The following is a 26,665-nucleotide window of genomic DNA, read 5'->3' on the forward strand; positions in this document are numbered from 1 at the left end:
CTTTTGAACTCGAGAGTTTAGGCCCATTCTACTCAATTCTACTCTCTGGCGCTTGCAGAGTGCTTTTGGCACTTGTGCTCAGAGATCAGCTGGAAAAAAGGACACTAGATGCATTGCCCACCATACCCCTTCTACTGCACCTTGAAGTGGTGAGTCCTTCACTGCTAACACTTAAGGGACATGGGAGACTTCACCATCATCAGGCTTTTTTCTTTGCCTTTCATCCACTTCCATTTCCGACAGCTAAGACACAAATAACGTGTGTAGAAATCATAATGCCTCACCTCAGCTGCTGCAAAAGCGACAAAAATCCTTCCCTTAGACCCTCAAAATCTTATTAATTCATATCAACCAAACAATAATTTAACTTTGAAGTTGTAACCCTTGCCTTATCTACAGCTATGATACAAAGGAAGTCTGATCCCGATCCTCACTTCCATCTGTCCCGCTGAGTGAGAAAGTCAAATGGAAATGGCAGTGCATTCATATTACAAAATGGGCTGCTATGGCTTATAAGCCAGCCTCTGCAGAGCGTGGGATGTTTGAATCTCCAGGTAAACATGGACAAATAGATACTGATCATGAAAAGCACTGACAGTTGGCATGTATAGTAGTATTTCATTTTAAGGGTCATGGCCCTTCATCTAGTTTTCTCAATAGAAAATTATCTTAAAATATATGGCATTCACTGTTTACAAAATACATTTTTCTTCCCGCTAAAAAAAATCTTAAATATGGTTTTAAGCAGAGTAGAAATCATCAATTTTACAATATATCTTTTTGCTTCCGTTCTTAAATGGAAACATCAGGACACAATCAGCCTCTAGCTACAGGCTTTTTCAAAGAGCCTCATAAACTAACAGTTCAAATGCAGTATTTGAAAGCAATTTAAGAAATTCCATTCACATGAAGCAGGTGTTTATTTACACACATCTGGTTCTTCATGTGTCTGTCCTGTACTACTTCCCCTGCACAGCAGGAGCCTGGTTGTGCTGCACTTGAATTGGTGGGCAGGTAATTGGTGGTAAGCACGAGTCTCAAAATGGTGCAAAATTCAAACAGGAACAAGAATCAGAGGGAAGGGAACACAGACATGCGATGTTTGAATCCTTGCTGAGCTTCATCAACAAAAGTGGACAAGTGGACAATGGGTCTGAAAGAGTCAATGTCTACATAGACATGTATGAAACATTACTGCTTACTAAGCTGTCTGTTCGATTCCTGTAATGTACTTACTATAAGTCTTACATTCTCTAGCAATAAATTTCTGCACTATAGTAAGCTGTACATGCATTTTAAGGTCAATAGTGTTTGGCTTCATAGAAGTCATTAAGTCCAAAGCATGAAGAGAGATGTGAAGTAGGATATTTTTGGAGAAAAAAATTATGAAAGGAGTTAGACTCTTAAGAGTGGAAAAAGAGATCTAGGTGCATAGGTCTTAAAAGATGGGAGTTCAGGTTAGAAAAGGCCACAAACAGGGTAAACAAAATTCTAGTTTTTATACATAAGGGCACTGGATATAAAAGCAAGGAAGCGATCATCAATTTGAACACTACATTAGTTAGACCAGAATGGGGAGTAATGTGTGCAGTTCACATTACAGAAAGGATATTTGAGCTATGGAAAGGATACAGCGAAGATTTACTAGAATGATATCAGGTATAAGAGATTATAATTGAAAAAAATCTCAGGAACAGAGAGTGTTAAGGGAGTACCCAGGTATTATTGGTTGGGGTGAGGAGGAGGGGGAGGACAGAGATCTTCCCCTCGGCGGGCGGGAGGAAGCGGCCTCGTCTGGTCTGTGCAATAATGCCCTTTCCTGAGGATCACAATGAAGACCCACAACTGATGCCACCCATTGTGTCACTGCAGAGTGGGTGTAGGTGTATTTGCAGGGCTCTTTTGTGCAGACAACTGAGAGACATCGGCAATGTCCCCGGTGGCACCCTGGAAGGATGCGGAGGAGAAGTTGTTGAGGGCAGTGGTGACTTTGACAGCGACAGGTAAGAAGATGGTGCTCGGGCCAGCCAGGAGCAGCTCGGCATGAAGGAGGCTGCAGAAGTCCACAACTACATGTCGAGTGACTCTGAGCCTCCGTGTGCACTGCTGCTCAGAGGTCCAGGAAGCTGGGCCTCAGTGTGTAGACCCTGTGGCGAGGGTAGTGCCTTCTGCGACGCATCTCTCTCTGCAGTTGCCCTCCCTCCTGCTGTGCAGGTGGATGTGTCACAGCACTGTGTTGTGGGGCTCCACGTATCAGAGGTGGACGGCGTGGCCGGTGATGCTGTTCGTCCTCCGAGGAGGTCATGACTGCAGCTACGGCGGCCCCCATCCAGAAGATGTACATTTGAGGGGGTCCGCAAGGTAGATACATGTGTCTGGACACCGAGGAAGTGTGCAAGTTGGTGAATTTTATTGTTAGGAGGAGGGTGGTGGAGGCCAAACTTCGTCCAAAGTGACAAAGTGGCCTCCTACAATGAGTGAGGGTCTCCCCCCACCCCCCCCCACCTGTCAAATGGACCTTTGCAGCTGCCACACGTCCATTTGAACTGGGTGTGTTTCCCCCAGTACAGGAAACAGTCTCAGTTCATTTCGAAATCCCACCCCTCCTAAAATGTTATGTTAATCAGGTCTGTAAATGACCTGAAATACCTTAATGAGTACTTTAATGGCACCCCACCAGCTTTAATTGCTGGCGGGAGTCCCACATGCGGGGGCTGCGCGCGCTTGTCAGCGCGTCACTGGGGAACCCGGAAGTGGATGGGTTAGGGCCAGGCTCCAATCCCCGATTTTCGCAGCCCCCCCGCCGCGAACGCACCCGCTCGGGGGTGCGAAAATCGAGCCGTATGACTGGAAGGACTGGTTTCCATTAATAACTGAGGTACATTTCACTGATCCTTATAGGTTGATGAATGATTAGCATGGTTCTCAATTCTGCATTTCAAAATGGCTAATATTAGTTTATAATTTTTGTACATTTTAGGGAACCTACATTAAAGCTTTCTGGAGAGTTTCATAATTCCAGATGAATATCTGCCTAAATTTTACAGAACTAAGAGGTGATTGGGCAGAAGTGGACTGGGCACAACTACTTGAGGAGAAATCAGTGGCAAGCCAGTGGGAGGCACTAAGAAGTGAAATTCTACGGGTACAATGCAGACAAGTCCCCTCAAAGAAAAAGGGTGGCACTGCCAAATTTAGAGCCCCCTGGTTGTCTAGAAGTATACGGGGCAAGATAAAGCAAAAAAAGAAAGCTTATGATTGTCACAGAAAACTAAATACTGCAGAAAGCCTAGAGGAGTATAGAAAGCACAGGGATGACGTAAAAAAGGAAATAAGGAAAGCAAAGAGAGGGCATGAAAAAATATTAGTTAGTAAGATTAAAGAAAACCCAAAGATGTTTTATCAGTACATTAAGAACAAGAGGATAGCTAAGGAAAAGGTGGGACCGATCAGGGATGATAAGGGTAACTTGTGTGTAGAAGCAGAGGATGTGGTTAGGGTTTTAAATGAATATTTTGTCTACGTATTCACAAAGGAAAGGGATGATCCGGACGTAGTAGTTAAAGAGGAGAGGTGTGAAATATTGGATAAGGTAAACATAACGAGAGAGGAAGTACCAGAGGGACTGGAATCCTTGAAAGTTGATAAGTCACCAACTCCTAGGCTATTGAAGGAAGCCAGGGAGGAAATAGCGGATGCTCAGAGGATCATTTTCCAATCCTCACTAGATACAGGGGAGGTTACCGGAGGACTGGAAGACTGTACCATTGTTTAAAAAGGGTACGAGGGAAAGGCCAAACAATTATAGGCCGGTCAGTCTTAACTTGGTGGTGGGCAAACTATTAGAATCAATACTGAAAGGATAAACTGTCACATGGAAAGGCATGGTTTAATCAGGAGTAGTCAGCATGGATTTGTTCAAGGGAAGGTCATGCCTTACAAATCTGATTGAATTCTTTGAGGAAGTGACAAGGAGGATTGATGAGGGTAGTGCAGTGGATGTTGTCTACATGGATTTTAGTAAGGCATTTGACAAGGTCCCACATGGCAGACTGGTCAGAAAGATAAAAGCCCATGGGATACAGAGAAATGTGGCGAATTGGATCCAAAATTAGCTCAGTAACAGGAAACAAAGGGTAAAAGTCGATGGGTATCTTTGCGAATGGAAATCCGTTTCCAGTGGTGTGCCACAGGGCTCAGTGTTGGGGCCCTTGCTGCTTGTGGTATATATTAATGATTTGGACTTGAATGTAGGGGGCATGATTGGCAAATTTGCAGATGACACAAAAATTGGCCTTGTAGTTGATAATGAAGAGGATAGCTGTAGACTCCAAGAAGATATCAATGGGTTGGTGGAGTGGGCGGAAAAGTAGCAAATGGAGTTCAACCCGGAGAAGTGTGAGGTAATGCACTGAGGGAGGGCAAACAGTAAAAGGGAATACACAGTAAACCGGAATATTGAGAGGGTAAAGCAAATGAGAGACCTTGGAGTGCATGTGCACAGGTCCCTGAAGGTGGCAGTACAGGTAGATAAGGTTGTGAAGAAGGCACACGGAATGCTCTCCGTTATTAGCCGAGGTATAGAATACAAAATCAGGGATGTAATGATGGAACTGTATAAAACGCTGGTAAGGCCACAGCTGGAGTATTGTGCGCAGTTCTGTTCACCACATTACAGGAAGGACGTAATTGCTCCGGAGAGAGTGCAGAGAAGATTTACAAGAATGTTGCCAGGGCTTGGGTGTTCCCGCCAGCTCCGCTTGTGAACTACCCAGTGAAGCAGAAATCCGCTATCGAAAGTAGAATCATTGATGTCCACTCTCTGCTTTGAGATCCAAATTGAGTCAAACGAATATCAAAAAGGTCACAATTAAATACAGCTGTTGCTCTCAGCAAGATTCAAAAGCATCAGGCTGTGCTCTCAGAAACCTGTTTCCAGTCATCTACCTCCTTTCAGGTCAAAGCCAAGCTGTGAGAGCCTTGTTTGCAAGACCCGTAATGTGGCATATAATCACAAATAATTAGATCTGTCTCCTTCTCATAGCCAAGTTAAGTCTTTCTGTCATCAATATGGACTTGGCAGTTAACACAAATTAAGCAGTAATATTAATCCAGAAGATAAATGAAGGGTACTTCTGGTACCCATACAGTCAGTTTTCAGAGTGCAATAAATAAATTAAAGTGGCCACCAGCTGATCGGCTATTAACATTCAAATAAGTATTATAAAAATATGGTGTCTTTTATGATTAGAAACATGATTCATTTCATGTTGACACACTGCAGCACTGCAAGCTAAACATACAAAAATATTTTGAATTTTTTGAGGAGCAATATCCTTAAATACACAATTTTTGTTTATCTCATCAACAACCATAGGAATCAAACAAGGTAAGAGACAGTATCAAGCTAAAAGAAACAAATGCAAGGAAAAATGGAAAGGCAGCAGGCTGTGAGTGGTAGTAAAAGCAGCAACGGGATACAAAGAAAGTAACAGAGGTGCAAAAAGGGAATATAGAAAAAAAAACTTGCAAGGGATATCAAAGTTAACAGCGAAAGTTTTTAATAAATATTAAGAGCAAGAGAGTGGTTAAGGGAAATGTGGGCCCATTAAAGACAGGAGCAGACAAGACTATAATGGACAAAAAAGAAATGGTAAATTGTTAAATGAGTACATAGTATCTGTGAAGAGGACAATAACAGCAGTTCAAGGGAACCTAAAAATAAGTCAAGGGAAGGAACTTAGTGTACGTAATACAAGTTTAAAAAAATGATAATGGAGAAAATAATGGGACCTGATGGTTTCCACCCTAGGGTTTTAAAAGCAATAAGTGAGGAAATTAGAGATGCAGAAGTCATAATTTTCCAAAGCTCTCTAGATTCAGAAATTGTGCCTATGGATTAGAAAACTGAAAATGTCACTCCATTATTTAAGAAGGGAGGGATGGAGAAACCAGGTAACTACAGACCTATCAGTTTAATATCACTTGTGCGGAAGTTACTACAATGTATCATCAGAGACAGAGTGACTGAGTACTCTGTCAAGTATGAGCTGATCAAAGAGAGTCAGCATGGATTTGTGAAGTCATCTTGAATTCAAGTCATCTTGAATTTTTTGAGGAGGTCTGCCATGTGGATAGGGTAGTGTCTATGGATGTGGTCTATATGGACTTTTTTAAAAATTCGTTCACAGGATGTGGGCGTCGCTGGCGAGGCCAGCATTTATTGCCCATCCCTAATTGTCCTCGAGAAGGTGGTGGTGAGCCGCCTTCTTGAACCGCTGCAGTCCGTGTGGTGACTGTTCTCCCACAGTGCTGTTAGGAAGGGAGTTCCAGGATTTTGACCCAGCGACGATGAAGGAACGGCGATATATTTCCAAGTCGGGATGGTGTGTGACTTGGAAGGGAATGTGCAGGTGGTGTTGTTCCCATGTGCCTGCTGCTCTTGTCCTTCTAGGTGGTAGAGGTCGCGGGTTTGGGAGGTGCTGTCGAAGAAGCCTTGGCGAGTTGCTGCAGTGCATCCTGTGGATGGTACACACTGCAGCCACAGTGTGCCGGTGGTGAAGGGAGTGAATGTTTAGGGTGGTGGATGGGGTGCCAATCAAGCGGGCTGCTTTATCTTGGATGGTGTCGAGCTTCTTGAGTGTTGTTGGAGCTGCACTCATCCAAGCAACTGGAGAGTATTCCATCACACTCCCGACTTGTGCCTTGTAGATGGTGGAAAGGCTTTGGGGAGTCAGGAGGTGAGTCACTCGCTGCAGAATACCCAGCCTCTGACCTGCTCTCGTAGCCACAGTATTTATGTGGCTGGTCCAGTTAAGTTTCTGGTCAATGGTGACCCCCAGGATGTTGATGGTGGGGGATTTGGCGATGGTAATGCCGTTGAATGTCAAGGGGAGGTGGTTAGACTCTCTCTTGTTGGAGATGGTCATTGCCTGGCACTTATCTGGCGCGAATGTTACTTGCCACTTATGAGCCCAAGCCTGGATGTTGTCCAGGTCTTGCAGGCATTGCACAAGAGATCAAAAATGATGGGAATTGGAGGTAACTTTGTGACATGGGTTAGTAATTGGTTGGGAGGTAGGAGACAGAGTAGAGATAGAGGAAACATTCTCTAATTGGTGGGAAGTGAGAAATGGTGTTTCCCAGGAACTATACTGGGGCCTCAGCTTTTCACCATATATGTTAATGGGTGTGAAGAAAATGCAGGTAAATGGAGTTGAGGTACAGATCAGCCGTGATCTAATAGAACAGAACAGGTTAGAGAGGCTGAATGGCCTATCCCTGTTCCTATGTTAAACACATCTTTGCACAACAGAGATAAAAATCCATCCTAATATTTCAAATTAAATACTGAGTAGGTAAAGAAGAATGATTTTTTTCCCTTGGAGGTGAAAGGGGTAGGAGGCTTTTAGGATGACACCTCACTTGTTAGAGGAATGTTAGTCTTAATGAGGATTTGCTTGAACTACTATTTTCATTACTAAGAAAAATAAATGTAGAGTCCATTTTCTGCCACTGGGTGGCACTAGTATACTGAGGGCTAAGTTTCACTATTTCTTCTGCTTGGCAAAAATATTTGCCTTAGATTGAAATGACATGTAAACCTGAACTTTTGCTTTTTCTTTTAAACCAGACTAAAGAACAGTTAATAACAGAGAAAATACTTACTTTTTAATAAAGAAAGTCTGCCTCATGGTGTCATGAATAAGGAGAATGTTGGGACATAAACTCACTTCTTTGATTTCCCACAAAAGGAGTTCCTGATCTCACTATTCTAGTAATGGAAGATGAAATGCAGGATTTTCTCTGCTTTTCCTTCTTCTGAAAGTCCATCTGCATTATGTACCTTTGCCAGAACAGAAGGTCCCTAGACCTGATCCTAAGCAGTGGCCAACGATGCTCTCTATAACCGACTTCTGGGAGGTTTGCAAAAATGGTTCGGTTACTGGAAATCCAACTTTTCCTTCCTTCCTGTAGGAAGTGCATACCTATCACTAATTCCTACAGAAGTGCAGTTGAGAATGGAAATTTAACTGTACTGGGAAATCACAGGTTCTGAATGCTTCCTACACTACACCAGACTAGCACATCTGTTGACGCATCTAATCCAGTGGTATCTGGTTAATAAAGGCTGCATTCATTTTCAAACTTAGATATTGGTTAAGTATTCTTTGTTTTAAAATTGAAGTTGTTGCAATAAAAATTAAGATCTAACATGGTATTGGCTTCTCTAAGAAATCATATTTCAGCTTAACTTGATACAATTGTTACAAATTTTACTTGATTTGTTTGTGCCTAATGTCCAAGGGAGGGTCCAAGTCAATTCAATTGTATTACACACATCTTGTGGGATTCATTCATACATGTTCGATTGGCACATTTTTTGAAAAATTGTTGTTTAAACAGGCTTGGTCCTAGTCATTTTTTGATGGTACTTATGACCCCACCTTGATCAAATCATGAGTCTGTTGGCAACCTTCATAGAGATATATTTCTGTTCACTTTTTTTTAAAAAGAGAGTATTTATAAACATGTCTTGTTCAAATCAGTTAGACTGACTGTAACCTTCAAAAAGTGATAGGCAAAGATAGTTTCCATAGATGATGAGAAAAGAAAAAGTATGTTATTTATATTACTTATATCATAGTATAGCACAGCCCTTGCAAATTATATATTTTTTTCCACTAAAAAAGTGGTTAGCTAAGCATAATAACGGTTGTCAATATATGATGTTTTATTGCTACTATTTGCTTGCTGTTTCTCAGTTGTCAGTCTTGTCTTAGAGGTAGTATTCTCGCATCTGAATCAGCAAGTTGTGGGTTCACAGACTTAAGCACATAATCTTGGCTGATACTTCAGTGCAGTACTGAGGGAATGCTGCACTACAGGAGGTGCAGTCTTTCAGATGAGAAATTAAATTGAAGCCCCCTCTGCTCTCTCAGGTGTATCTAAAAGATCCCATGGCACTATAGAAAGAAGAGCAGGGGGGAGTTCTCCAGGTGTCTTAGCCAACATTTATCCCTCAACAACATTACTAAAAACAAATTACTTGGTCATACCTGGGTGATTTTAATCTACATATAGATGGGAAGAATCTGGTTGGCAAAGGTAGCCTGGAAGATGAGTTCATAGAGTGCTTTTGGGACAGTTTCTTAAAGCAGCACATTCGACAGCCAACCAGAGAGCAAGCTATTCTAGATCTGGTAATGTGTAATGAGACTGGATTAATTAATGAGCTCATTGTAAAGGAGCCCCTAGGTAGCAGTGATCACAATATGATTGAATTTCACATTCAGTTTGAGGGAGAGAAAAGTAAGTCTAAGGCTAGTGTTTTAAACTTAAATAAGGGCAATTATGAGGGCATGAAGACAAAACTGGCTAAAGTGAACTGGGAAATTAGGTTAAGAAATATGTCAGTAGAGATGCAATGGCAGACATTTAATGAGATATTTCATAACACTCAGCAAAGATACATTCCAGTGAGAAAGAAAGACTCTAGGGGAAGGGCGTACCATCCGTGACTAACTAAGGAAGTTAAAGATAGTATCAAATTGAAAGAAAAAGCATACAATTCCAAGTAGATTAGTGGCAGGTCAGAAGATTGGACAGAATATAAAAAACAGCAAAGAATGACTAAAAGAATAATAAGCAGGGAGAAATTCGAGTACGAGAGAAAGCTAGCTAGAAATATAAAAACAAATAGTAAGAGTTTCTACAGGTATTTAAAAAGGAAAAAAGTAAAGTCAGTATTGGTCCTCTAGAGAGGGGCAGAAGTTATGCTGCAGCTATGCAAAACCCTGGTTAGACTGCACCTGGAGTACTGTGAGCAGTTCTGGGCACCGCACCTGCGGAAGGACATATTGGCCTTGGAGGGAGTGCAGCGTAGATTTACTAGAATGATACCCGGACTTCAAGGGTTAAGTTACGAGGAGAGATTACACAAATTGGGGTTGTATTCTCTGGAGTTTAGAAGGTTAAGGGGTGATCTGATCGAAGTTTATAAGATATTAAGGGGAACAGATAGGGTGGATAGAGAGAAACTATTTCCGCTGGTTGGGGATTCTAGGAGTAGGGGGCACAGTCTAAAAATTAGAGCCAGACCTTTCAGGAGTGAGATTAGAAAACATTTCTACACACAAAGGGTGGTAGAAGTTTGGAACTCTCTTCCACAAACGGCAATTGATACTAGCTCAATTGCTAAATTTAAATGTGAGATAGATAGTTTTTTGGCAACCAAAGGTATTAAGGGATATGGGCCAAAGGCAGGTATATGGAGTTAGATCACAGATCAGCCATGATCTTATCAAATGGCGGAGCATGCACGAGAGGCTGAATGGCCTACTCCTGTTCCTATGTTCCTAGAGAGTGAGTCTGGAGAATAAGGAAATGGCGGATGAATTGAACAGATATTTTGCGTCCGTCTTCACTGCAGAGGATACAAATAACCTGACAGAAATAATTGTGAATCAAGAGGTGAAAGGGATGGAGGAACTTAAAACATTTACAATCACCAGGGAAAGGGTTCTGAAAAAAATATTCGAACTAAAAGCTGACAATTCTCCAGGTCCTGACGGACTTCATCCTCGGGTCTTAAAAGAAGTGGCTGCAGAGATAGTAATTGCATTGGTATTAATTTTCCAAAATTCCCGAGATTCTGGAAGTGTCCCATCAGATTGGAAAATAGCAAATGTAACTCCTCTATTCAAAAAAGGAGGGAGACAGAAAGAAGGAATCTTATAGGGAGAGGTTGGATAGACTGAGACTTTTTTCCCTGGAGCGTAGGAGGTTTAGGGGTGATCTTATAGAAGTCTATAAAATAATGAGGGGCATAGATAAGGTAGATCGTCAAAATCTTTTCCCAAAGGTAGGGGAGTCTATAACGAGGGGGCATAGATTTAAGGTGAGAGGGGAGAGATACAAAAGGGTCCAGAGGGGCAATTTTTTCACTCAAAGGGTGGTGAGTGTCTGGAACGAGCTGCCAGAGGCAGTAGTAGAGGCGGGTACAAATTTGTCTTTTAAAAAGCATTTGGACAGTTACATGGGTAAGATGGGTATAGAGGGATATGGGCCAAGTGCAGGCAATTGGGACTAACTTAGTGGTATAAACTGGGCGACATAGACATGTTGGGCCGAAGGGCCTGTTTCCATGTTGTAAACTTCTATGATTCTATGATTCTACAGGCCAGTTAGCTTAACATCTGTCATAGGGAAAATGCTAGAATCTATTGTTAAGGAGGTTATAGCAGGGCACTTAGAAAATCTCAATGCAATCAGGCAGAGTCAACACGGCTTTGTGTAAGGGAAATCTTTTTGGACTAATTTATTAGAGTTCTTTGAGGAAGTAACAAGCAAGGTAGATAAAGGGGATCTTGTGGATGTGGTGTACTTGGATTCCAGAAGGCTTTTGACAAGGTGCTACATCAAAGGCTACTACACAAATAAGAGCTCATGGTGTAGGGGGGTAACGTATTAACATGGATAAAGGATTGGTTAGCTAACAGGAAACAGAGAGTAGGTATTTTCAGGTTGGCAAGATGTAACGAGTAGACTGCCACAGGCATCAGTGCTTGGGCCTAAAGTATTTACAATCTATATTAATGACTTGGATGAAGGGATCGAATGTATGGTTGCTAAATTTGCTGATGACACAAAGGTAGGTAGGAAAGTAAGTTGTGAAGAGGACATAAAGGGCCTGATTTTAGCAGGCCTGTGGGTTTCCAGCGGGTTGGGTTTCGGGTGCGTGGCCTCCGCGCCCGGTGAAATTAGTGGGTTGCCCGCGCGATCGTAGCAGGCAATGCACTAATTGGAATCACTTACCTGCTCCTCCGGGCTCCGCGCTGCTGGTCTGCGCGTCGGGCGGGCTGCGCATGCGCAGTACGATCTGTCAGCTGGAGGCTCTCTACTTAAAGGGGCAGTCCTCCACTAACAGATGCTGCAACCAATGGAACAAATTACAGCATGGAGCAGCCCAGGGGGAAGGCTGCTCCCAGTTTAATGATGCCTCACCCCAGGTATCATCAGATGGGGTGAGGAGGAGGGGGAGGACAGAGATCTTCCACCCGGCGGGCGGGAGGAAGCGGCCTGCCTCTGCCACCAAGAAGGCCTGGCTCGAGGTGGCAGAGGGGGTCACCTGCACCACCAACATATCGCCCACCTGCATACAGTGCAGGAGGCGCTCCAATGACCTCAGTAGGTCAGCCACAATGAGAACACGTAGTCTTTCCCCTACACTCCGTCTGCCACAACACTGCCCCCACCCCACATCTCCTTCGGCACCGCCAACACTACTCTGTCACATCACCCCTCATACCCACTCAAACCCCATCCTCATCTTACCTGCACCTACTCACCTCGCCAGTACTCACCCGCCACTAACACGCAACCCAATCCTCATACAATCTCATGGCTCTATCCCATACTCACCCTCTCGTGCATCTCTCTCACGGCCAGCCTCACTCAACCTGCCACCACCTGTGCTGCAGCCACAGGGTATGCATCGCATATGTGCAGTAGGCAGCGTACGGCAAACGTGTCGTGAGCATGAAGGGGATGCACAAGGGTGTCTGAGGGTTTGCCATGGGTGTTACCTATATTGAATTTCAGAGCAACAAACATCACACAGTATATTGGCTCCACCACTGCCATGTCTCTGCGAATCCTGTCCGTTGTGTCCAATAATGCCCGCTCCTGGGTATCACTATGAGGACCCACCACTGATGCCACCCATTGTGTTACTGCAGAGTAGGTGCAGGTGTATTTGCAGGGCTCTTCCGCGCAGACGACTGAGAGACATCGGCGGTGTACCCGGCTGCACCCTGGAAGGATGCGGAGGAGAAGTTGTGGAGGGCAGTGGTGACTTTGGCAGCGACAGGTAAGCAGATGGTGCTGGGGCCAGCCAGGAGCAGCTCGGCATGAAAGAGCCTGCAGATCTCCATGACTACATGTCGAGTGAATCTGCGCCTCCGTGTGCACTGCTGCTCAGAGAGGTCCGGGGAGCTGCGCCTCGGTCTGTGGACCCTGTGCGGAGGGTAGTGCCCTCTGCGACGCGTCTCTCTCTGCGGTAGCCCTCCCTCCTGCTGTACAGGTGGATGTGTCACAGCACTCTGTTGTGGAGCTCCACGTGTCAGAGGTGGACGGCGTGGACTGCGAGGCTGCTGGGGCTGGTCATGCTGTTCGTCCTCCGAGGATGTCAACGCACCACCCATCTGGCAGGTGTTGGTCTGAGGGATTGTGCAGGGTAGGTAGGTGGTTCCTCGCACTGGGGCTGCGGTTTCACGTCGGTCTGTCCTCTGGCTTGGCGGGGGGTGGTGGAGGGCAGGGGTTGCCCTACGTGACGCGGTGGCCTCCTGCGTGGGTGAGGGCTCTCCCACCCGCTGTGGAGTGCACCTTGGCAGCTGCCACAGGCTGCTGGCTGGAACACGACCGGTTGAAGGGAGACTGTTTCCCCCAGTGTGTGAAACACACTGCCTTGAACCTAAAATCCCACACTTCCTGTTTTGACAGCTGCTTCAGCTCATTTAATGACCTCAACAAGCAAGGTAAGTACACTCAAGTGGAACCCCGCTGGCTTTAATTGCCTGCGGGATTCCCACCAGCGGGGCCTGCGCACGTAGCCCCGCACGTCAGCGCGGCACCCGGAAGTGGCCGGGATCTCGGCGCGATCCGGTCACGTGGCTGGATATCGGGATTTTCGGGGCGCCCCCCCGCTGGAAACCCAACGCTAAAATCGAGCCCAAAGAGTCTGCAAAGGGATATACATAGGTTAAGTGAGTGGGCAAAAATTTGGCAGATGGAGTATAATGTGGGAAAATGTGAACTTGTCCGCTTTGGCAGGAGGAATAGAAAAGCAGTATATTATTTAATGGAGAAAGATTGTAGAACTCTGAGGTACAGAGGGATCTGGGTGTCCTCGTACATGAATCACAAAAAGTTAGTATGCAGGTACAGCAAGTGATTAGGAAGGCAAATGGAATGTTGTCATTTATTGTAAGGGGAATGGAATATAAAAGTAGAGATGTTTTGCTACAGTTGTACAGGGCATTGGTGAGACCACATCTAGAATACTGTGTGCAGTTTTGGTCTCCTTATTTAAGAAAGGACATAATTGCTTTAGAGGCGGTTCAGAGAAGGTTTACTCGACTGATTCCTGGGATGAGGGAGTTTATCTTATGAGGAAAGGTTGGACAAGTTGGGCCTGTATACACTGGTCTTATTGAAACATATAAGATCTTGAGGGGACTAGAAGGGGTAGATGCTGAGAGGATGTTTTCCCTTGTGGGAGAGACTAGAACTAGGGGCCACAGTTTTAAAAAAAAATTCTCTCAGGAGGTTGTGAGTCTGTGGAACTCCCTTCTCCAGAGAGCAGTGGAGGCAGGGTCATTGAATATTTTTAAGGCTGAGTTAGATAGATTTCTGATTAACAAGGGAGTCAAAGGTTATAGTAGGTAGACGGGAAAGTAGGGTTGAGGTCACAATCAGATCAGCCATGATGTTATCAAATGGCAGGGCAGGCTCGAGGGGCTGAATTCCTGCTCTTAATTCGTATGTTCGTATTTATCTCATTGCTGTCTGTGGGACCTTGCTGTGTGCAAGTTGGCTGCCACATTTCCTACATTATAACAGTGACTACCCTTGAAAAGTACTTCATTGGTTGTTAAACGGTTTGGGAAGTCGTAAAAAGTGCTATATCTTTACACTTTAATAATTTTTTACGCAGTAAAGCATAAAAGGTCTGGTGGTGTTATTATGAACCCTTTCGAAAACAAAGAGGATCAAATGAAAGCATAGCTGAAATAAAGTTTGTTTCCTGGGAATGCTACCAATTTATCTACCTAACTGGACAAGTGAAAACACTCTGTCTGGAACATGAGGGCTGAAGTTAACAAGAGTAATCCAAACACTAAAGCAAAAATATGTATAGTGAAAAAAGTAAAGAAACCCCATAACTATAACAATTGTTTGGAACCGTTAAATTCCAATGGAAAGCATCAGGTTCTTGCTTCAAAGCATTGGTTATAGATCGCTTCAAATTGTAGTGGCTTAAATCATTTTTAGCATGTTATATCTAATTTTTAAAAAATGTAATCTTCTTTGAAAGTCCCTCAGCAAAATGGTACTGAACAATTCTTTCTCTAGTATGGATAATTTTGAAGTATCAAAATGTTTTCAATATCTCTGAAGAGGTGCAGACATCTTGGCTTTGATGGGTGACCTTCCACACTTTTCACCTTGGAAACAACGAGTCTTCAAAGGGCTTCATAAATTAGGCTCTTTTTTGCTTTTGTATTCTGTCAGGCCTGGGGGCCACAGCAATAACCTGAACCACATTCTAAATATCACTGAGGCTGATTGCACAGGAAAAGGGTATCGAAAACCAGGAAAAACCTATTGGCTGACACATCTACTAGATCAACAATATCTTTATCCACAACTGACTGACTGGGCAGCTTTGTGAGCTAAAAATGCAGCTACTCCCTAGCTTCTCTTGCACACCTTATTTCAAACAGTACAGCAACACTGGCAGAGGACTGGAAGATGGATTTCCAGGCTGTCTTCTCAAGATAATAGCATGGGGAGATTCCACAAAGAGCAAAAGAAACATCACTTTTTGGGTCAGATAGCTTCAGACCAGCATCAGAGATTTGATAACATAGTCTATTAAAAATATTAGAAAAATAAAGCACTTCATAAACTCCAATAACCATAGTGGAACAATTTTAGACTAAAGTTTTGTAACATCATGTTGGCCATCAAAAATAAAAAGGCTTAATAAGTGGTAAAAAGTTTGAAAAATACAAGTAAAAAATGAAGAAAAACAAAATAAAGGTATGAAACACAAAATGAAAAGGTTGCAAGAACAATAAAATAAGTAAATTATTACAATTAAAATGTAAAAAGGCTGCACCAGTGTGAGTACATCATAAGGCCAGCTAGTGTAGGTGTCATTTGAGTTATTTTTACATAAGTTTGTTGGTACTATAAATCCAGAGTCAGGGTCCAACCTGGATCCAGAGAGTGAGGTGGAGTGGGACAACCTTCTCAAGGAAGTCTCATTCCGGGTTTACTCTGGAATCTGACTCCAGATTTGTTGTTACTGCAGTGTTTCTGTAGAAATGTTGCTACAATATTCTGTGCAAGATTTAAAAAATAATTTTTTAAAAAACCACAGCTCCTCAGTACAGGCCTGCATTCTTCCATTACTGTAAGGAATCTTACAACACCAGGTTATAGTCCAACAGTTTTATTCAAATAAAACTGTTGGACTATAACCTGGTGTTGTAAGATTCCTTACATTTGTACACCCCAATCCATCACCGGCATCTCCACATCTTCTTCCATTACAGTAGAGCAAATGTACTGCAGTGACATATGGCAAGAAGCCCCTTGTACAGCATCCAGAACATTTGGTGTGAACAAGACAAACTGTTTACAGCTACTCCGCTCCCACTCCCATCCCTGAATTCCATCAAGCATTTGCCAAAACATAACAAAAATTCAGTGTAGGCGATATGGTTCACTGACAGAAGGGAAAGGGATATTACTTGCACTAAATCACTGTTGTGTAGTGAACTTTTATATATTTATATACACACAAAAGTTACTAAACAATATTACAGATACAGCGATACAATAGATGGGCAGGAACAACCGAGTAATAATTCTTTCCATTTAAAAAAAATCAAGGCACACAAAGTATAACACATATTAAAGACAAACAACCCCCACAATTCCTCTTATTTTTTGAAGATAAAATATCACAATCGAAAATTAGGAAAATGGCAACAAAACAAAGGACGACCAGAAAACAAAATTGTTTGTTACATCGAGTCGACAGCACAGAAACAGGCCATTCGGCCCAACTGGTCTATGCTGATGTTCATGCTCCAGACAAGCCTCCTCCCTCCCTACTTCATCTAACCCCATCAGCGTACCCTTCTATTCCTTTCTCCCTCATGTGCTCATCATATTTGCCTCAACTACTCCTTGTGGTAGTGTGTTCCACATTCTTACCACTCTTTAGGTAAAGAAGTTTCTCCTGAATTCTCTATTGGATTTATTAGTGACTTTCTTATATTTATGACCTCAAATTTTGGACTCCCCTACAAGTGGAAACATTTTCTCGACATCTACTATATCAAAACCTTTCATTATCTTAAAGACTCTATCAGGTCAACCTTCAACCTTCTCCTTTCTAGAGAAAAGAGCCCCAGCCTGTTTAGCCTTTTCTGATAAATATGTTCTCTCAGTTCATCCTTGTGAATCTTTTTTGCACCATCTCCAATGCCTCTATATCCTTTTTATAATATGGAGACCAGAACTGTCACAGTACTCCAAGCGTGGTCTAACCAAGGTTCTACACAAGTTTAACATGACTTCTCTGCTTTTCAATTCTATCCCTCTAGAAATGAACACCAGTGCTTGGTTTGCCTTTTTAATGGTCTTATTAACCTGCTTCACTACTTTTAGTGATGTGTATCTATACCCTGAGATCCCTTTGCTCCTCTACCCCACTTAGACTCTTATTCTCCAAGCAGTACATGGCACCACCTCACACTTATCTATATTGAAATTCACGCCGATTCTGCAAGTGTTTTAATGTCTTCTTGCATTTTGACGCATTCTTCCTTTGTATTTACTACCCCCCACCCCAATTTGGTGTTGTCCGCAAATTTTGAAATTGTACTTCTGATTCCTGAGTCCAAATCGTTAATGTAAATTGTGAACTGTGATCCCAGCATCGATCCCCATGGAACACCACTTCCCACCACCCGCCAGACCGAGCAGCAACCCCAGCCCCTACTCTCTGTTCTCTGCTCCACAGCCAGCCCACCACCCACTCCGCTACCTGACTCCACATGGTCTGGCCCTAGCCATGAGTCTATAACGTGGTACCCTATCAAAGGCCCTTTGAAAATCCAAATACACCACAATTTTGGTCAAACTGGCCCATCCCCCACCTCCCTGTTTCCCCCCCTCCCCATCTCAATCGAAGAGGGCCCGGAATTTCCTGCTCTCACAAGGCAGAAGCCTTGGGAATGATGGAAATGACTCAGACACCTGTTACATAACATAAGAACATAAGAAATAGAAGCAGGAGTAGGCCATACGTGCCCTCCAGCTTGCTCCGCCATTCAATAAGATCATGGCTGATGATCTACCTCAAAACCTCTTTCCCGCCCTATCCCTTGATTCCCTTAGTGTCCAAAAATTTATCAATCTCAGTCTTGAATATACTCAATGACTGAGCATCCACAGCCCTCTGGGGTAGAGAATTCCAAAGATTCACAACCCTCTGAGTGAAGAAATTTTTCCTCACTTCGGTCCTAAATGGCCGACCCCTTATCTTGATACTATGACCCTTAGTTCTAGACTCTCCAGCCAGGGGAACAGCCTCTCAGCACCTTCTATTAGCCTGCTACCACAATTTGGGATGAGGGTCAGAGACAGAGCAGAATTGGTGGACAGCCACCCAATGGCATGTCCACTAGCATAACAGTGCGCAAGGAATTTCCAGGCCAATATATCTAAACTCAAGTACCATCATGACTACAGTTAAACTTGTTTTGGAATCCATTTTAGGTTCAGTTAAATTTCTTTGACAGGACAATTAACCAGACAGACATCAACTGCTGTAGTTTTACTCTGATTTAGTCAACAATTACCTGAATATCAATGTAAAGGAAAAACTGATATAACTACAGCACTCCTGAATTTTTAATTATTAAATAAAATTCTTTTCAACATTAAAAATGTGTGTTGAGAAGTAAAATCATTAGTGTCCTTGGAAGTAACGCTTCTTTAATTGAAATCCTGTTATTACCAAATCTTGCCATTTACACGGCGGGGCAGATTTAGCAATGATAGACGTGTAATGTACAAGATTGGCACATAGACAGTTGTTCATAAGCAATGTCAAAGTGACTTTACAGTAACTATACATGCACAAACCTTGCATTTCCAATCTTGCCACTCTGGCCAGAACCTTCTCTGGCCAAGACCTTCAATAAGATTGAAAGTCTTATATAGGTTAGCAATTGCAAAAGTGCTTTGTTGGGCCATATGTATAGATAGGGTGAGCCACCACAACAATCTGCCCGTGTCAGATCCAAGATGGTGCACTTGATACCAACTGCTGCAGAACAGCATTTGCAGGGACTTGAGAGCAAGACTCCAGCCATTCTTCTGGGCTACGGAAGATATTTGCAGCAGAAGATGGGTTGGAGACAATGGGAAATATATTTCAAAAATTATAGAAACAAAGTAACATTTTCTTCAACTTTTTAAAATTAGCACTGATTTGGTGAATCATTGATCGTTCAAGAAAGAATTGCACTGTATTAATAGAGTAACACAATTTTATCCCATTACAGAATGTTTTCAAAGAGTTTGATGTTTTATTTGCTATAGCTATTTAAATCAAATGCAATACATTTCAGAAATATGTATTCACAGTCCTGTTTAAATTTTTCTTTTTAAATTGAGATGTGGCTATTCCACTTATATCCAGGACCTTCTGATGTCAATTCTACCCTTGACTTCCTTTAGCCTACCTAACTTATCAAAAATTTTCCTTTATGCATCATAATATCACTCTTCTCACTCCGGGATTCACCTCCTCTCTGACATCATTCTCTTTCGTAAAAAACAATGCAATGTACTTATTAAATACCGCTGCCGTTTTTTGATCATCAAATACAAATTGATAATCGTCTCCATGGATCCGCCTCGCTTTTAACAATTCTCTTTTTACTGATATACTTTTAAAATAATTTACGTCCCACTTCCCCCAACCTTTCCCCGTAGCCCTGCAAATTTTTTTTCTTTCAAGTACTTACTCCCTTTTGAAAGCCACGATTGACTCTGCCTCCACCACCCTTTCAGGCAGTGCATTCCAGATCATAACCACTTGCTGCATGAAAAAGTTTTTTCTCATGTCGCCTTTGGTTCTTTTGCCAATCACCTTAAATCTGTATCCTCTGATTCTCGACCTTTCCGCCAATGGGAACAGTTTCTCTCTATCTACTCTGTCTAGACCTTTCATGATTTTGAACACCTCTATCAAAATCTCTTCTCAACCTTCTCTGCTCTAAGGAGAACAACCCCAGCTTCAACAACCTTTGCACATATACCCCCAGGTCTTGCTGTTCCTGCACCCCCTTTAGAATTGTACCCTTTAGTTTATATTGCCTCTCCTCATTCTTCCTACCAAAATGTATCACTTTGCACTTCTCTGCGTTAAATTTCATCTGCCACGTGTCCGCCCATTCCACCAGCCTGTCTATGTCCTCTTGAAGTCTATCACTATCCTCCTCACTGTTCACTACACTTCCAAGTTTTGTGTCGTCTGCAAATTTGGAAATTGCGCCCAGTACACCCAAGTCCAAGTCATTAATATATATCAAGAAATGCAGTGGTCCCAGTACCAACCTCTGGGGAACACCACTGTATAACTTCTTCCAGTTCGAAAAACAACCGTTCACCACTACTCTCTGTTTTCTGACACTTAGCCAATTTCGTATCCATGCCCCTTTTATTCCATGGGCTTCTACTTTGGTGACAAGCCTACCATGTGGCACTTTATCAAATGCCTTTTGGAAGTCCATAAATACCACATCAACCGCACTGCCCTCATCAACCCTCTCTGTTACCTCATCAAAAAACTCAAGTTAGTTAAACATGATTTGCCTTTAACAAATCTGTGCTGGCTTTCCTTAATTAATCCACGCTTGTCCAAGTATTAATTTTGTCAAGGATTATTGTTTCTAAAAGCTTCTCCACTCCCGATGTTAAACTGACTGGCCTATAGTTGTTGGGTTTATTCTTACACCCTTTTTAGAACAAGGATGTAACATTTGCAATTCTCCTGTCCTCTGGCACCACCCCCGAATCTAAGGATGACTGGAAGATTATGTGAATCCTCCAAGTCAAACTTCTCCCAGGCAAAGTAAGAACATTCAAACAAGAATGAAATGCCAAAATGCTCATACTGGCCTACTGTACATCTACACTTTGATTGCTAATGTCACCTCTTTATTAAGAGGGCTGTGGATGCTGAGTCATTGAGTATATTCAAGGCTGAGATAGCTAGATTTTTGGACTCTAGGGGAATCAAGGGACATGGGGATTGATCAGGTAAGTGGAGTTGAGATAGATGATCAGCCATGATTTGATTGAATGGCGCAGCAGGCTCGAGGGCCGTATGGTCTACTCCTGCTCCTATTTCTTGTGTGCTTGAAACAGATCATAATATGTGTTTTGTAAAATATTCAACACAAATACCAATTAACAATAATGAATCTCTCAAATGAACCAAGTACCAACCAACCAACCATACAAAATCACAACTGAAAATAGCTTTCCACAGTGTCACCTCAAACTCCAATCTCATTCACCAGGTACACAGAGTCAGGATTAAAGCCTTAGTCACTCTTCAACATTTGCAAACGCTTACCTGCGGCAATTCCCATTCAGATTTGGATCCATCTGCGCGATAGTAATATGTTCGGCCTTGTTCATCAATATGTTTCATCCACTGGAAACAAAGATATGGTTTTACACTCTTGTACATCTGTTCACAGGATTCAGCACTGCCTTAATATTACATCAAATAGATAATGGAAAATGCTGCTACAGCTGCTATTTTGCATGAGCATTATGTTCCACTAAAGCTTTACTCCAAACTCTTTATGGCCTACAGAAAATATTAAAATTGGGACAAGAGAAATCAGCAACACCAAGCTTTAGAATATAGTCAGGTTAAAAAAAGACATTCACTGTAATAGTGACAACAGTGTCAAAGGCCCTACTATTTCCTAAATGATGGGTACATATTAATTTCTCTGAAAAAGTTGTGTTACTTTTCCATAAGCAAATAATTAACTTTTAAAATATAAATAACTGTTCTAATGACATGACCAGACTATAACAGAACTGCTCAACTTCTTGCAACCAATACGAAGAACTTTATATTAGGAAAAAGAGGGTGGTCAGGAGCAGTATTGGCCTCTTAAAAACTGAAAGTGGGGATATTGTCATTGACAATGGGGAAATGGCGGACATCTTGAACAATTACTTTGCGTCAGTATTTACAGTAGAAAAATAGCTAAGATAGAAGCCCATGGAATCGAGGGAAAAGTACGGACTTGGTTAGGAAATTGGCTGAGCGAAAGGCGACAGAGAGTAGGGATAATGGGTAAGTACTCACATTGGCAGGATGTGACTAGTGGAGTCCCGCAGGGATCTGTCTTGGGGCCTCAATTATTCACAATATTTATTAACGACTTAGATGAAGGCATACAAAGTCTCATATCTAAATTTGCCGATGACACAAAGATTGGTGGCATTGTAAGCAGTGTAGATGAAAACATAAAATTACAAAGGGATATTGATAGATTAGGTGAATCGGCAAAACTGTGGCAAATGGAATTCAATGTAGACAAATGTGAGGTCATCCACTTTGGATCAAAAAAGGATAGAACAGGGTACTTTCTAAATGGTAAAAAGTTAAAAACAGTGGATGTCCGAAGGGACTTAGGGGTTCAGGTACATAGATCATTGAAGTGTCATGAACAGGTGCAGAAAATAATCAATAAGGCTAATGGAATGCTGGCCTTCATATCTGGAGGACTGGAGTACAAGCGGGCAGAAGTTATGCTGCAGCTATACAAAACCCAGGTTAGACTGCACCTGGAGTACTGTGAGCAGTTCTGGGCACCGCACCTTCGGAAGGACATATTGGCCTTGGAGGGAGTGCAGCGTAGATTTACTAGAATGATACCCGGACTTCAAGGTTTACGTTACGAGGAGAGATTACACAAATTGAGGCTGTATTCTCTAGAGTTTAGAAGGTTAAGGGGTGATCTGATCGAAGTTTAAAAGATATTAAGGGGAACAGATAGGGTGGATAGAGAGAAACTATTTCCGCTGATTGGGGATTCTAGGAGTAGGGGGCACAGTCTAAAAATTAGAGCCAGACCTTACAGGAGTGAGATTAGAAAACATTTCTACACACAAAGGTGGTAGAAGTTTGGAACTCTCTTCCGCAAACGGCAATTGATACTAGCTCAATTGCTAAATTTAAATCTGAGATAGATAGCGTTTTGGCAACCAAAGGTATTAAGGGATATGGGCCAAAGGCAGGTATATGGAGCTAGATCACAGATCAGCCATGATCTTATCAAATGCGGAGCAGGAACAAGGGGCTGAATGGCCTACTCCTGTTCCTATGTTCCTACAAGAAGTCAAACAAAAATTTACACGGACATGCAAAGCTCTTTATACCAAATAGCAGAGAACATGTAAATTATAACTTGCCCCTAAAAAGTGATCCTCTCTCCATTGAAAATGGTGCCAATAAACATTCAGTTTGGTAGGAATCCTTCTCATTTACTTGCACCTGCACTAGTAGTTCATTCGTTATTGCCAATAGAAAATGGTATTTAATTTAACAGAGATTGTCAATCTCAATCCAATTAAATTTCCAATACATTAACCTCTAATACTGCAATTCACATCAGTAAAAAGAGCTGTGCAGATGATTTTTTTCAAGAAAAAGAGTACAGTGAGAGCAGATAGATATGGAGCAAATCAATGGAAGAGAAGAAATCAAAGTACCTTTTCATTAGTATATTCATTGACATACAAAGTTTGGCCACGCTCATCCATTTCTTCTGACCACCCACGTGGAGGTAAATCAAACTGATTATCTGTATGGCTGGAGTAAATGCTGCGGCAGTTCTCTTCTGTGATGTGATGCTGGAAGTATTTAGAGAAGTAACATGTTGTGCTTTATGTGTCTGATTATGTAGGCTTTAGGCATTTGAGAATAGCTGTTACTGAAAAAATACAGAAGTAGATACAGATTTCCCTTTGACAGAAAGCATCCCCTTAATTTAAAAGGCAAGAGAAATGAAGCAAACATTATATTCAGAGTTCTCCCACAACTGACCATGAATCATAACAAATATGGTATCCTATTTTTTGAATGCAAATAAGCTCCATTAAATCAGTGTGCTTACACAAGAATTGGCACTATTCTATCCACCACCAATTCCCACTCACCCATCACCCATGTCCTCGCTGACTTAAATTGACCCCTGGTCCAGATTTCAAATTCTCATCCTCATGTTTAAATCCCTCTATGGCCTTGCCTCCCCATCTATGTAAACTCTTCCAATCCTATCTCCCATCAAGTACTGCTCACCCATCACCACTGTCCTTGCTGACCTAAATTGGCTCCTGGTCTCCATCGTCTCAGATTTTAAATACTCATCCTCGTGTTTGAATCCCTCTATGGCTTTGCCTTCCAATCTCTGTAACCTCCTCCAACCCTACCACTATCCCAGAACTCGGTTTCTCCAACTCTGGCCTCTTGTGCATTCCCTTTGGCAGCCATGCCTTCACCTGCCTCAGCCACACCCTCTGGAATTTCCTCCTTAAACTCCGCCGTTTCTCCACTTCCCTCGCCTCCTTAAAATCCACCTCTTCGACCAAGCGTTTAATCACCCCTTCTGATATTATCTTCTTTTGCTTGCCGTCCGTTTGCGGCTGATTATACTTCTGTGAAGGGCTTTGGACGTTCTTCTACATTAAAGGTGCTTTATAAATAGAAGTTGTTGCTGGAGTTGTGTTGTGGGAAAATCACCACTCGGAGTCAGACTTAAAGAGTTGTATTTCCCCACTCCGCTCCTGAACGAACTGACTTACATTGGTATGGTTCCATAGGCACTGGTACATTGCTTAACTGGCATTTTTTCCTGCGTGAGCTTGGGTAGAGAGCTTCATCAGGCTATTCAATCATGAGCATAATCCTATCCTTATCTGACTTTTACAAGAACATACATTTTCCAAGAGAGGTCACCGGATAGTGACTGTGAGCAGGGTTTTGGATTGTTATTTCCCTTTCTGGCCTAGGAACATTAAGAGCGCTCTAGCTGAAAGCAGCTAACTCAGCAGAGAGCTAGGATCAATCTTTGGACCTTGCTGGAGTTTGTAGCTCAGTATCACACAGCACAAGCATAGAGCCTTAAGGGAAAGTTTTTGAATGAACTTTTAAATCTTTAGGTACTAAATGGTTTCTGAGTCTTAAATCACACACAAGTTTCAACAAATAATGGTATTACGTCTAGTTAGCAAATGTAAGGTATATACTTTCACATCTGTTCTATGCTAGGCCTAAGTACTGCATCCAGTCTACTCTGTTGCATCTGTGTAATCACCTCTGGCTTAAAACATCATCAACATACAACAGTTCTGGTAATGCCACATGTACACAACTATATGTATTCTACCAATATGTGCACTTCAATTGCTTGGTACCTTTATATACTGTATTAAATGCAAGGTATAGTATTGGAATAAAAATGTATAAAATACATGTGACTGGGAAGTATTTATGTAAAATTTAGTTCAACATTCAAATAGCTTTAGTGTACTTTAATTTTTTGATTTGATAATTGTATCTAGTTATACAATCAATAAAAAGTGACAATTCTTCAATCTGCCTATATATTCTAAAATGTCTTAAACATACAACATTAGAAACAATCACTGAGGAATCTCTAATATAATAGCATACAATTTTGAAATTTCCAATATTTTGTACTACACATACATGCTGAACCCACAAATTTAATATTGCAGCTGAATTTGTTCAGAATAGTTCAAAGGGAGTGAAAAACATATTAAAACCATGATGAAATAATCCGACACAGTAACCGTGAAACTAAGCCATGGGACATTAGTGCACTAAAACAATGCATTGAAATTCTTCTGTCCGCTATTTTAGCAGCGATGTTAATCCATTGGAGATAAATAGCTTAATCCCTCTGTTAAATTTGTAAAAAAGGAATTTTAGATGAAGGAGTCAAGCATTAATATGCGAGTATCCTACACTTTCATGACCAGTATTTTAACTTTAATCAATTATAACTACAACCATTCATAAAAAAGATACAACATAACATTTCCATCCTAATCCTGATTCACTTTCTGAAGCTGCAGAATACTATATTTTGGGCTATCAAATTGGGATAAAAATATTTTTCAAGGGTGAGATCTCTACCCCACTAAAATACAAACAATAGTTTATTCATGAAGAAACCTCTCTGACAGTGTGAACCATATGCTGCTGTTACCGAGAAACCCAGATCCTATTACTGCATTTTTTTTGTTCCATTATTGGGGAAATGTTATTGCATCCCCTTCTGGTTAGAATTTTTGCAAATATTGTGCTTGTCACTACTTTTCACATAATTTACACTCAAAAACAAAGTTCTGAGAGCTAAATTCTTCAGTGTTATGCAGCACAGCCCATTCCTTTAGTCACATATAGGGCCCGATATTACCATGGCGGCAGGTTCACGGCGGAGGGGGGCGATTGGGCGCGTACGTAACGCGCCCGGTGAAATCAGTCTGCCCCACGCGCAATCGCAGGCTGATGGGATCCACTTACCTCTTGTTCCGGGTTCCCCGCTGCTGAGCTGCGCGGCGGGCTGACTGCGCATGCGCAGTAAGGTCTGTCAGCTGGAGGAGCTCTATTTAAAGGGGCAGTCCTCCACTGACTGATGCTGCAAGAAATAGGAAAAATTACAGCATGGAGCAGCCCAGGGGGAAGGCTGCTCCCAGGTTTAATGATGCCTCACTCCAGCTCTTATTGGATGGGGTG

General features: G+C 42.2%; 1 protein-coding gene across 2 annotated transcripts in view; it reads right to left on the reverse strand.

Moving 5' to 3' along the window:
* The window catches only part of LOC137344474 (rho GTPase-activating protein 12-like), a 232,881-nt gene that overhangs the window by 78,778 nt on the left and 127,438 nt on the right, over positions 1 to 26,665 (reverse strand). The window contains exons 4-5 of one of the 2 annotated variants that reach the window (XM_068007467.1): positions 23,614 to 23,754; positions 21,452 to 21,532 (exon numbers count right to left, since the gene is read on the reverse strand). In XM_068007467.1, the coding sequence (XP_067863568.1) occupies positions 21,452 to 21,532; positions 23,614 to 23,754 (222 nt within the window). The remainder of the gene's footprint in view (positions 1 to 21,451; positions 21,533 to 23,613; positions 23,755 to 26,665) is intronic. The other variant, XM_068007475.1, reaches the window with a different exon arrangement.

The sequence above is a fragment of the Heptranchias perlo genome, chromosome 2, assembly GCF_035084215.1.
Source record: "Heptranchias perlo isolate sHepPer1 chromosome 2, sHepPer1.hap1, whole genome shotgun sequence".
Taxonomy (NCBI): Eukaryota; Metazoa; Chordata; class Chondrichthyes; order Hexanchiformes; family Hexanchidae; genus Heptranchias; species Heptranchias perlo.